The 12,494-nt window shown below is 38.0% G+C and overlaps 1 protein-coding gene across 2 annotated transcripts in view; it reads left to right on the forward strand.

The window, feature by feature from the left end:
* The first annotated feature begins 824 nt into the window (after window positions 1-824).
* The window catches only part of SLCO6A1 (solute carrier organic anion transporter family member 6A1), a 92,177-nt gene continuing 80,507 nt past the window's right edge, over window positions 825-12,494 (forward strand). For both annotated transcript variants that reach the window (XM_003920939.3, XM_010340122.2), the window contains exons 1-2: window positions 825-1,048; window positions 11,507-11,764. In XM_003920939.3, coding sequence (XP_003920988.2) covers window positions 1,015-1,048; window positions 11,507-11,764 — 292 coding nt within the window. In that variant the 5' untranslated portion in view covers window positions 825-1,014. The remainder of the gene's footprint in view (window positions 1,049-11,506; window positions 11,765-12,494) is intronic.

Raw genomic sequence — 12,494 nt, forward strand, 5'->3', positions numbered from 1 at the left:
CTCTCCGATAAAGTTTTTAAACCTGAAATAATAATCCTCTGGTTCTCATGCCCCCATTAAGGTGGAAAATAACAATGTGTTCTTGAGCTGGGATAGAGTTTCTAGAACAATAATTTATTTGTGTAAAACACTTCACTTAAGGACACTCATTGGGACACTGATTTCTGATCTTTGTGCCTCCAAATCTTTCACTGTGGTCTTCTGCTCTCAATTTTCAGGTTGTTTCTAGTGAGCTCGCCCAGTTGGAAAGCCACCACAAAAAAGCAAGTCTGGAGAAACTGGGGAACAGACAGTTCCGTCTTTTTTTTTTTTTTCCCATGCTTCCTAGTGAGTATTATTTAATAAATAAGTGCTAGCATTCTTCGACTTCCATCAAAATTACTCTAGTGCCCCTTGTCTGTGTCAGCAGTTAAAATTTTAGCTTTTTTTTTCCGCCTCCCTTCCCCCAGCACGTGGAAGAAAAGAAGGAAACCAGCCTCGGAAGTTCTCAACTGCCGACCTCCCGCGAGGACGTCTGCCTCCCGCCCCGAGAGAAACGTTCCCTCCGCGGCTTCCGCTGCAGGCGCCCCCTGCGGCCACTGAGCGCTCCGACGCCCACGCCAGGTTGGGCCGGCCGAGGCCGGGCGGGCTGCCGAGGACACTTGCGCTGTTCGCGGGAGCCGCGCAGGGGGAGCCATGCACGAAGGCGTCCCCCGGCGCTCTGAGGGCCGGGATGCGGCCCTAGGGAGAGTGGAGTCGTGGGTTGCGCGGGCCCGGCCCGCGAAGGACTTGAAGGCCAGGGAATCCTCGAAGTCCTCCAAGTCCTCCAAGTCCTCCAAGTCCCGGAAGTCCCGGAAACCACGCCCGTATCTGAAACTATTTCCAAGGGCCTTGATAAGATTCGGCGGTTTCCGAAAAAGTAAAAAAGTCCAGCCCCCCGATTCCGGAGAAGCCGACGACAGTTGGGAGCAGCCCTGCGGGGTGGGCTGTGTGGCCAGCCCCTGCTGTGAGTGCTGTAAGAACATCCGCTGCTTCATGGTTTTCCACTGCATCCTGGTCATCTGTCAAGGTGAGCCTGAAGGACGTGGTTTGTTGTGGCGAGGGCCGCCCCCCGAGGAGGCGGGAGGGGGGGATGGCTGAGGACGCCCGGCGGTGGCCCAGCCTGAGGCTGCTGTCTGACTTCTCGGGGCTCTGTTCCATCAACGTTTAGCCGCCCAATGGGTTTACCTCGCCCGCTGCCTGGACAGCAGATTGATCAAGACAAGGGAATTGCAATGGAGAAAGAGTAAGGCAGGCAGAGCCGGCTGTGCGGGAGCCCGGAGTTTTAATATTACTCAAATCAATCTCTCCAGCATTCTGGGATGGAATCAGAGTTTTTTTAAAAATAATTTGGCGGGTAGGGGCTCGGGAAGTGGGAAATTGGTATTAGACAGGTATGGAATTGGTAGTAGTAATCCCAGTAAATATACCCATAAAGATGGAGTTTGGGGATTGGTTTTATCACACCTGTAGTCTTGAGTGAAGTGCTGATCCTTTTGCCAACAGAAGGTGGATCACAGTAATTCTTGTCAAGTAGTGGTACCGTATTTAATAAAGCTGTCACCTGTGCTTGACTGGGGTGCAGTGCCAATTGAAGCAAGTATGTTGGGAACCCAGGTGGCTGCAGAACTTGACCTTACGGTAGTAATGGTAACTATAAGGATTCCACTGTTGATGAATAATTTTGAGTGCCCTTCCTACTCACACGAAGCAAATGACAAGGTCTGTTAACTCAGCTCAGGTCATGGCCTGAGAACTTGAGGGCTCCCATGGAATCCCTAAAATGAATTGGCACTTTTTTTTTTTTAATATCACAGACGTGATATTTCTGGAAATTAAACACAATATGGGTTGATGAGTTATAATGACAGTTGAATTCACAGTCTCACCAAATTACCCACGTGAAAGATAGGGTGTTGATTTGTAAAAAAAAAAAAAAAAAAAAAAAATAGGTCCTGAAACTTGGAATGAGGACATCTGAGGAGGAGCAGATGAAACTGACATTTTTGATTCCCTAAGTTATTCTGAGCCTCCTTTGTTGATAGAAGAGCTTGCCCTCTGGTAGCTGAGGAGGCTGGTAGTTCCTTCCTTGAAACATCTGTGAGAAGTTCACCTGGAGGTCTTGAAAAGGAATGCCTATTCTTCTTAAGATATACTACAGCCACTCCTGTAGCCACTAGATCCATAATTAGAGTAAATTCTCAGTATGCTCCACGGCAAGAGGTACACACTGAGACCCAGGAGCAAAGAACTTATACACAGAAATAATATTAAAGCTTTACTAATGTATTGGCAGAACCCTGGAGAAGTGTGTGAGAATGGAGTCTGTGAGTTAGTAGATCCAGATGGGCAAAATAAAACATTGGATTCTTCTGAATTCATTGGTATCGTCTCACCTGCTAGAGATAACAGTTTTAATGTGTGAGCACATGCACTGGAGATGGCTCTAACAGTTTACATGATTGGTTTATTGAAACTTGGACCTAACAGTAGCTTAAAGTTAATGAGGCGGAGATCTCAAAATGCCCTGGCATGGTGTGTAGGAAGGAATTCAAGTACCTAGGGAGGAGGGGATGTCGACTCGATTTTTCATGTGTAGCTTGCATCATCTTCTCCCCAACTTACCCAGTTATGGTCCATGAAAGGGCCTAGAAGACACTTTTGTCACTACAGTATTGAGGGATACATCAATTAGAGAAAAATTGGCATAATAAAGAGCTCTGTGCCTGCTTTCTTTTTAAGATAGATAGGATTGTATGGAATGCTGCCATTGAAATAAGTTCTGAAATTCAATGAAGTCATAGGGGTCAAGTGGCAGTAACTATTGTCTTAGGCAAGGTGGACACCAATACCATTAAGGGTGGTGGGTAAATGCAGGCAGTCACCACACCAGGGCTGTGCTGTCATCAACAAGATCTGGGTCTCAGTTTGAGTTGGGGGAGCAGTAAGGGATTCCCTGGGTGCTATATTTCAGTCCTAAGGGAAGCAGCTGTTCTTTATAGCTGCTATTCCTATATGCTTTATAATTCTCTTTACATTTTACTAAATAATATCTTGTTACTCAATCCCCTGCTATAGTTAATAATTATCTATATTAAATTTACCCTGTATAAATTACTTATGTTGTCTGTATTTTAATTTAACCCAAACTGATATATATTGGAGTTACTTCTTTAAGTGTTTAGTGTAATTCATCAGTAAACTATCTGAGCCTGTACTTTTCCTTTTGGCAAGTTTTAAAAATTACTAATTCAGTTACATGTATAGATATCCAGAAATTCAGATTTTAAAAGTTCTTCTTTGAGTCATTTTAGTAATTGTATCTTTCAAGGATTTATTTCATCTAAGTTGTTAAATTTTTAGCATATAGTTGTTTATAAAGGTCTTTATTGTTATTTTAATGTCTGTAGGAGCTGTTGTGATGTCCACTCTGTCATTCATTCTTGGTCTTCTCTCTTTTATTTGTGATCAGTTTAGCTTAACCAATTATATGGTTTGGCTGTGTCCACACCCAAACCTCATCTTGAACTGTAACTCCCATAATTCCCATGTGTTGTAGAAGGGACTTGGTGTGAGGTAATTGAATCACGGGGGTGGGTTTTTCCTGTGCTGTTCATGTGACAGTGAATAAGTCTCATGAGACCTGATGGTTTTATAAAGGGAAGTTCCCCTGCACATTCTCTCTTGCCTGATGCCATGTAAGATGTGACTTTGCTCCTCATTCACCTTCCACCATGATTTTGAGGCCTCCCCAGCCATGTGGAACCATGAGTCAATTATGTCTCTTTCCTTTATAAATTACCCAGTATTCGGTATGTCTTTATTAGCAGCATGAGAACAGACTAATACAACCAATTTTTATGATTTTATAAAGGACCAGTGTGCAGAAAGGTGTTAACATACCAGGCCTGAAAAAGGTCTATCTGCATGGTTGGCTCTTGACTGCCATCTTGGCAGTTGGATTTTTGTAATGTTCTCACCATTCCCTAACTGGTTAGAAGACAGTTCACATAGGTTGTCACACTTTAAAGTTGAAGGAATTAAATGTGTACTGTTTGACTCCAGTAGGGGAGATTCTTGACTTGCACCTGGTTTCATTCTGACTTTAGCCCATGTAACTTTTCCCTTTGCTGCTTTTGCTTTGTAGGTCAGAGCTATGAATGAGACTGCATCCTGAGACTTTTGAATCCTTCTAGTGAATCATTGAACCTGTGATGGTCTTTGAGATCCCCAACAACAACAACAAAAGAGTTATTTTGTTTTTGTCATTGTGGGGTTAAAGTTGGCTTCTTTACATGCAACTTTTCTTTTATAAAATGAAAACCAATATAATTTACATATCATAAAATTTTCCTTTTGAAGTGAACAGTTTAGTACACTTAAAAAATATCCACAAAGTTGTGCAACTGTTGTTACTAATTTCTAAGTATTTTCCTCTTCTAAAATAGAAATTCCACCCTAATTGACTCTACATGTATGAATTTAATTATGGACTCTCAATTATACACCATTGATTTATATATCTATCCTTATTCCAGTATCACACATAGCTTTGTAGTAGGTTTTAGATTTAGAAAGGAAGTATAAGTCTTGAAACTTTTTGTTTCCCAAGATTGTTTGGGCTATTGTGGGTTCCTTGCATTTCCATCTTAATTTTAGAATAAGCTTGTCAATTTATGCAATTGTCAGCTGGGATTTTACAGGGGTTGTGAGGAATCTGTAGGTTTTATTTTATATCTCCTAATCTCCAATTAGGAGATTATTGCCACATTAGCAATATTAAATCTCTGAATCCATGACATGTAATGTGTTACCATTTATTTGGGCCTTTGCTTTCTTTCAGTGATGTTTTGCCACTTCCATATTCATTTCTTGCAATTCTTTTGCTCACTTCTTTTGGATTTTCTTTTATTTTAAGCATGTTTATATCTAGTATATGGAAATACAATTTGCCTATCAGTCTTGTATGCTGAATCTTGATGAATCGTTTTATAGCTGTAGCATTTTGTTTTGTACATGTGTGGATTCCTTACACTTTTATGTATACCAGATCATGTCACTTGTGAATAGTTTTACTTCTTCATTTCCAATGTGGATGACTTTTATTTCCTTTTCTTGTCTGACTTACCTGGCAAGCACCTCCAATACAATGCTGAATAGAAGTAGTACAAGTGGACATCTTTGTCTTGTTCCTTATCATGGGAAAGATTTCAGGCTCTCATCATTAAGTATACTGAGGGTTTTTCATATATAAAGTTATCAGTGTGAGGAAGTTGCTTTCTATTCCTAGCTTTGAGTGTTTTTATTACAATAGTGTGTTGGACTTTGTCAGATGCTTTTTTTGACATTTTGATGATAATGTGGTTTTTATCCTTTATTTTATTAATACAGTGATTAACCCTAATTTCATATATTGAACTAACTTTGCATTAATGGGAAAATCCCACTTTATCAGGTTTACCATCATTTTTCTAATATGCTGGATTCAGTTTGCTAGTGTTTTGTTGAAAATCTTTACATCTATAGCCAAAGGGATATTGTTTTGTAGTTTTCTTTTGTTGCTGTTGTTGTTGTTGTTGTTGTTGTTGTTTTTGGTCAGGATTTGATGTCAAAGTAATGCTGGTCTAATAGAATAAATGGGGAATTGGAGTGGGGATTGTAAGAAAGAGAAAAAAATGATTATGGAAGTATTATATCCTCTTATTTTCTGGGAAAATTTGGCAAAGAACATTTGGTAGAATGGTGAAGCCTTGTGGCCTTGACTTTTTCTTATGGGAAGTTGTGTGTGTGTTTTAAAAAAATTCCTAATTAAGCTGTATATTTGTTGTAGATCTATTCAATTTTTCTATTTTGTTTTTCCTGAGCCAATGTTTACAGCTGTGTCTTGATAGGAATATTTCCTTTGCATCTAGGTTTCTAACCGTTGCTCTACAATTGTTTATAATTTTTCGTTTTCTTATAATCAGTAGTAATGTTTCTTATTTCATTCCTCTCTTTATGAATCTGGGGTCTCTCTCTTTTGTCTTGGCCAATGTAGCTAAAGGTTTGTCAGCTTTGTTGATGTTTACTGAGAATCTGCTTTTTATTTCATTGATTTTTCTCTGTTGTTTCTATTTTATATTCTATTTATTCACATTCTAATTATTCTTATTTTTCTTCTTGATTTGGATTTAGGTGTTTTTTTTTTTTTTTTTAATCTTATGGTGGTGTAAGATTAGGTAACTGATTTTAACTCTTCATCCTATTTTTCTTGAGTTAGGATCTTGCTCTGTCACCCAGGCTGAAGTGCAGTAGTATAGTCATAGCTCACTGTAGCCTCAAAATCCTGGGCTTAAGTGATCCTTTTGCTTAAGCTTCACAAGCAGCTGTGACTACAGGTGTAGGCCACCATGTCATGCTCTTTCTTCTCTTATATAGACTTTTTTTTTTTCTTCTCTTATATAGGCATTTTCTCTAAGTATTAGCTTTGGTTGCATCCCATTAAATTTTAACATTTTTTATTTTTATTTTTGATGATCTCACTATATTTTCTGATTTCACTTTTTTTTGCTCTTTGTTTGTTTGTTTTTTTGAACCAGAGTTTCACTCCTGTTGCCTGGGCTGGAGTGCAATGGCATGACCTCAGCTCATTGCACCCTCTACTTCCTGGGCTCAAGTGATTCTCCTGTTTCAGCCTCCTGAGTAGCTGGGACTACAAGCACATGCCACTGTGCTCAGCTAATTTTTGTATTTTTTGTAGATGGGGTTTCACCATGTTGCCTGGGCTGGTATTGAACTCCTGATCTCAAGTGATTTGCCTGCCTCAGCCTCCCAAAGTTTCGGGATTATGGGTGTAAGCCACTGCACCCAGCCCTAATTCAGTTTTGATTTCTTATTTGACCCATTGATTATTTAGAAATGTATTGTTTAATTTTCACATATTTGTGGACTTTTCTAATTCATGTCTGTTATTTCTAGTTTTATTTTATTTTGGTCAGAGATGATACTTTGTATGATTTCAATCTTTTTACATTTATTGAGACTGGTCAGGTGTGGTGGCTCACACTTGTAATCCTAGCACTCGGGGATTAAAAAAAAGACACATTTTAGAATTAAGCACCTTGCCCTTTTAAAAGGACTACTCTAGATCGCCACCTCCATCTGAAAAGAAAACCTAAAACAAAGCATTAAAAGGACCAAGGAAAGTTACAAGTGAATTAAGTGTCTTCAGAACAACACTCAGCACTTTTTAAAGGAAGACAAGGTAATGCAAACTTCTTTCAATATACTGTATACAATGTCTGGCATACAATACCAGCATGCAAAGAAAAGATAAAATTGTGACCCATAATTTAGAAATAATTTAATGTTTGCAGCAGCAAACATTAAACACAGTCTAGAGGCAAGAGTATTGCTTGAGTCCAGGAGATCAAGACCAGTCTGTTCAACATAGTGAGACCCAGTCTCTACAAAAAATTGGCTGCTTATGATGTTGTGTACCTGTAGTCCTAGCTACCTGGGATAACCTAAGGTTATCCACTCTCCTTGGCTTCCCAAACTGCTGGGATTACAGGTGTGAGCCACCACAGCTGGCCAATAACGACCTTTGATATAATATTCTGTACCAGTCATTGAACCAGGAAAAACAAAACAAAACAAACTAACAAACCCTCAAAGATGGAAATCTGGAATTGGTTGTTTGGTGTGACTGAGCTTGAAACCAATGAAAGTAGTGATATTTGTGACTGTGAATTGTGGTTCCCTAGAAATCCATGGCATGTAGCAACGAAAAAGTCATTTAAATTACTGCCTAGGATAAAGTTCTTATTGAAGGCAAGACTTTGAAAGACAAAACAGCTGCTGCAATTGACTCCTATGGTGGAATCTTTGACTCCATTGAAAAATTTATAGAAGCAAAATGAAAAGTTTAGGATATGGTTAGGAAATATGTGAACTTCTCTCAGTTTCATAAGGAACTCTTATTTTTAGCCACATACTGTTTATTTTGGTCAATACTAACTTGTTCACAGGCAGCAGAATTGAAGCATAAGTTGAACTCACAAATTCACCAGATCACTTCTGTGAGAGTTGGGACATTGATTTCAGAAAAATAAAACTTCTGAGAATTAGGATAAAGGCATTTGGGTGAAATTTGGTGATTCTGAGAACCATGAAACCCCAAATCCTGGACCTTCTTTGCTGGTAGGAACACTTATTTCTCCTATATCTAAAGAGAACAAAATTCCTTGCTTGAAGACACTGAGTTGACCTCACCTGAGCCTCACCTGGCCTCATCTTATAACCCATCCCATACCCCATTGCCGCCAGATTAATAACTCAAATCAGACCCAGCCTTCCAAGAATCATTAACACTACCCTATGAGAAAATATCCTATATACCAAAAATTAGTGTGCCACTTCAGTAATGTTTCTAGACACCAAATGGTTTGGAGTATATTGGACACACTGTCTTCCAAAATGAAGGAAAAATGTGTGCTATTCTACCACCCACTATTAAGAAAGGGTACAATTTTTGGTGAGCCTCTGTGGTTTTTCAATGGTAGTAGTATGCTATGGTAGCATTATAGACGTAGTCAAAGGAGGCCCTAAACAGTAGAGGAAAAAGGAAATCCTCCCAGTGGACAGAACATTGAGCAGTATATCTGATTGTCAGCTATAGCTGAACATTGCCTAATGATTTGACTATTTGGTAATTAGGAACGCTGTGTAAGTGACGTGTCTCTCCACATGAGTAGAGTTATCCTATGTGAATGCATGTTCACCAAAAGAAAGCCATTGCACAAGAGGCTGTCAATAATGAAATAGATGGATATGAATATTTCTAGTCTCTTTCCCTCGCCATTCTACCTCTTGTTCAATAGGGTCTTATTTATAGTAACAATTACATCAAGGATGGAGGTTATATAAGAGGTGAATACATGGCCTTATCTTCACCAGAGCTGGTCTGGCTATTGGACTGCTGAATGCCTGCCTTGCTACCAGGAAAAGTCAAGATAGTCTAGGTACTGGCTGAATTCCTTAGTGAAACCAACCAGTTACCTGGAGGCAGGTTGATTATACAGTTCTGGTTCTGTTATGAAGTGGACAATAATTTTTCCTCACTAAATTAGACATTGATTTTGGATATGGGTTCTTCTATTGTCATCGTGGTTGTGCTAATGCTACCATAACCAGACATAATGAATACCACATAAATCATTATAATAATCTTTAGCAACACATTGCTTCTAATCAAGGAACTCATTTTACAGTAAAGAAGTATAGCAGAAGGTTCACGTTCATGGAATTCACTGATTTTACTACATATCTCAATAACCAGAAGCTCTTGGTCTTATAGATAATGATGAGTCTTTTGAAGACTCAGATAAATCTCCTAGTAGCAGACAACAATCAACCACTCCCAGTAGTAGACAACAAGTTTGTAGTGCTGTCCTATAGGATGGGATATGCACTTTGAGAGCGCAACCTATGTATGTTATCTGGGATAAAGGGGTAAAAGAGGGAGTGAATAGTAGAAGAAGGAAGTTATAATATCAACTGTAGTCTCATAATCACTTAGAGTAACAAAACTTGTAGCAGCTCTGCATTTCCTCTTACTTGTTTATCTTATGTGTTCACACACAAATATGTCATATGGACATTTGTCTGTCTGTATGTTTATATATTTATATGTCTTGGTTATTTTCTGCCTTCCTCCCCTTTCCTATATTATTTTTCTATTAATAATTTACTTAAAGTAGAGAACCATGTAAATTAATCTCTAGATTATAGAATATGCCTCAATTAGAAGAGGAATTGATATCCCCAACTTAGAGATAAATTCAGTTACTGACAGGACTTATTTTCTACATTGGCCGTTATCCTCCTTGGCCACATCTAATGTAAGAATTAAAGAAAATTCTCATTCTGGGTGCAGCAAAGTTATTATATCTTGTTTCCTACTGGTACTGGTCTGCTAAAACTAGCTGTGGCTCCAAATCTGGGTTGTGGTTTCTTTGGCAATACATTTCCCTCAAAAATTTAGTTAGGCCTGTGATATATTTGCTTAATTATTGGTGGTTATTTTTGCAATTTGGTTTTTAGGTTTGTGATTAAACTGAAGGATTAGCATTACACTGAGATAGACATGCTGATTGATTAGACTATGTATCTCTCATTTTTGGGGAAACAGTAAGAGCATCTCTGTAAAATGATAATTGTGATACAATTAGGCAGAAGGGTGATGATACTGATACTTATTTGATATGAAAGTTTAAATATGGGAAGAAGAATGAAAATGTATATCAAAGAGTCTGAAAGATAAACTCTGCAAGGCATTTGTCTGTTGGCCATGAACTCCATTACTCACTCTTTATTTGCAAGGGAATGGGAAGCCTGAAACTACACTTCCCAGAGTTGCTGGGGGCCAGCTGATTTCCACTTACGTGTTGCCAGTGAATCTGTGGCAGTAGATTTGAAAAAGGGGAAAGGGAAGACTCTTTTCCTTTCTGTTTCTGGTGGTGTTTTTGGCAACAGGAGCAACTCTGGGTGATTAAAAGCTCCCAGATTTATGTTCAAGAATAAATGTGGTGCTACCAGCAGCACAGAGCTCATGGACTCCGGCTCTGGCACCTGCAAGAGCATCAGAATCAGCAGGTGAGCTCTTTGTCATAGCATTAGGAAGACTGTGAGCTCCTGGCTTCCTGCAAAAGAAGGTAGTGATTGTAGTTCTAACAGCAGCAGCCACAGCAATAGTAGAAGCAGCCCATGCTCCAGTTACTTTGGTTGCATAGATATCAGGAATTTTTATTAGTAACCATTTGGACTCCAACTAATGTACTACTTTTGTAATCAATCCCTACTCAGTTAATTTTGTTTCAAATTCTTAGTGTGTTTATGACTAATTTTTTCCTAGTTGGATGTTGAGTAATCGAAATACACATAATATGGTACCATTTACTTCATATTCAAGAACATGAAAAACAATACTTGATATTGTCTAAGGATAGAGACATTGTCAAAAATGTTAAAAAGGCTAAAAAACGGTAAAATTTAAACACAGGATACTGATTATGGAAGGGAGGGAGAAAAACGATTTTGGAAACTTTGCATCTGGCGTTAACTATTTTGATAATGTTTTATTTCCTATTCTGAATGGTAGGTAAATATTATATTAGTAATAGTTTTAATTTTTTATAATTTGAAATGCAATACATTAAAATAAAGATCAGTACTAAGTGAGATGATACAAAAATCACTTTTATTGAGGAAATTACTCATAGAGGTAGTTAAAAAATAGCTTCGAAAATTCAATTAGCAAATATTTTGTAGAGGTTATGGCCTATTTGTGTTTTAGAAAAGCAATTGTTACTTTCTTGCAGCTTTTAAACATTCAGAATAATGTAAAATAAACTTGCATTATGTAATTTAAATTTTGCTTTGTAATAATCATAATGACAACATCTTAAAATGCATATCATTGCTTTCTCTTTTTCCTTTTACATTTTAGGTGTGATTTTTGGTCTTATAGATGTCAGCATTGGTGATTTTCAGAGGCAATATTATGTGAAAACCATTGAAAATTTGGCACTTCAATTCAGTTATGATATTTCGTCTGCCCTGGTAGTAATATTTGTAGCATTCTATGGAGACAGAAAAAAAGTAACATGCTTTGTAGTTTCCTCCTTTTTAGTAGGATTTGGATCACTTTTATGTGCTTTTCCATCATTTACTGAAAAAGGTTATCAAAGTAAGGCAGCAATTGAAGGTAAGGTTTTAAATATACTGTCATGCATCAAATCAATATTTATTCAAATATTTATTCAAACCTTGGCTTTATTCAAACCTTTATTCAATATTTATTCAAACCTTGGCTTAAGGAACTTAAAATAGACTGTGATAATAGTCCATTCATCCATATTGGTTTATATGATCAAGTTTGCTAATTAACTAATGTACACATCCTAGTGTACACATATGTCATAACAGAGGAAGTTAATGATTAGTTTTATTCTATTGATAGAAAACATTTATTTTCAGATGTTTGTCAGTAGGAAGCTCAGGACTGTGATCCCTAGGAGAAGAGAAACAAACAACTTGAATTTTCTTTGAGAAGGGAAGAGTAAATAGATTAGGCACACATTTTATGATTATCAGAAGCATAAAGGACTTCCTTGAGTTTGTTAATCATGAATTCAAAGTAGGATATGCACGGTTGTACAATCATGTCAAGCTTTAAAAGTGCATATAGGGAGTGGGAAAAAGAGTTATTTTGAGTAGGGTTGCAGTTTTACCATGGGGTTGCATCATCTGAAAGACAGCAAGAGAAGTAAAAGTGTTTAGATGATAGTGAAAGAAGTAAGGATGTAAAGGGGACGTTGGGATAGTGAAAAGGAGCAAAATCAATGGATTATATGCCCTGATAAATTTTAAGGATTTTTGGCAGTGCATTGCTAGAAAGAGTCAGCTGGAAAGATAGTGGTGGTTAGAATGTAGAT

This window comes from Saimiri boliviensis, chromosome 1 (genome assembly GCF_048565385.1).
Source record: "Saimiri boliviensis isolate mSaiBol1 chromosome 1, mSaiBol1.pri, whole genome shotgun sequence".
Taxonomy (NCBI): Eukaryota; Metazoa; Chordata; class Mammalia; order Primates; family Cebidae; genus Saimiri; species Saimiri boliviensis.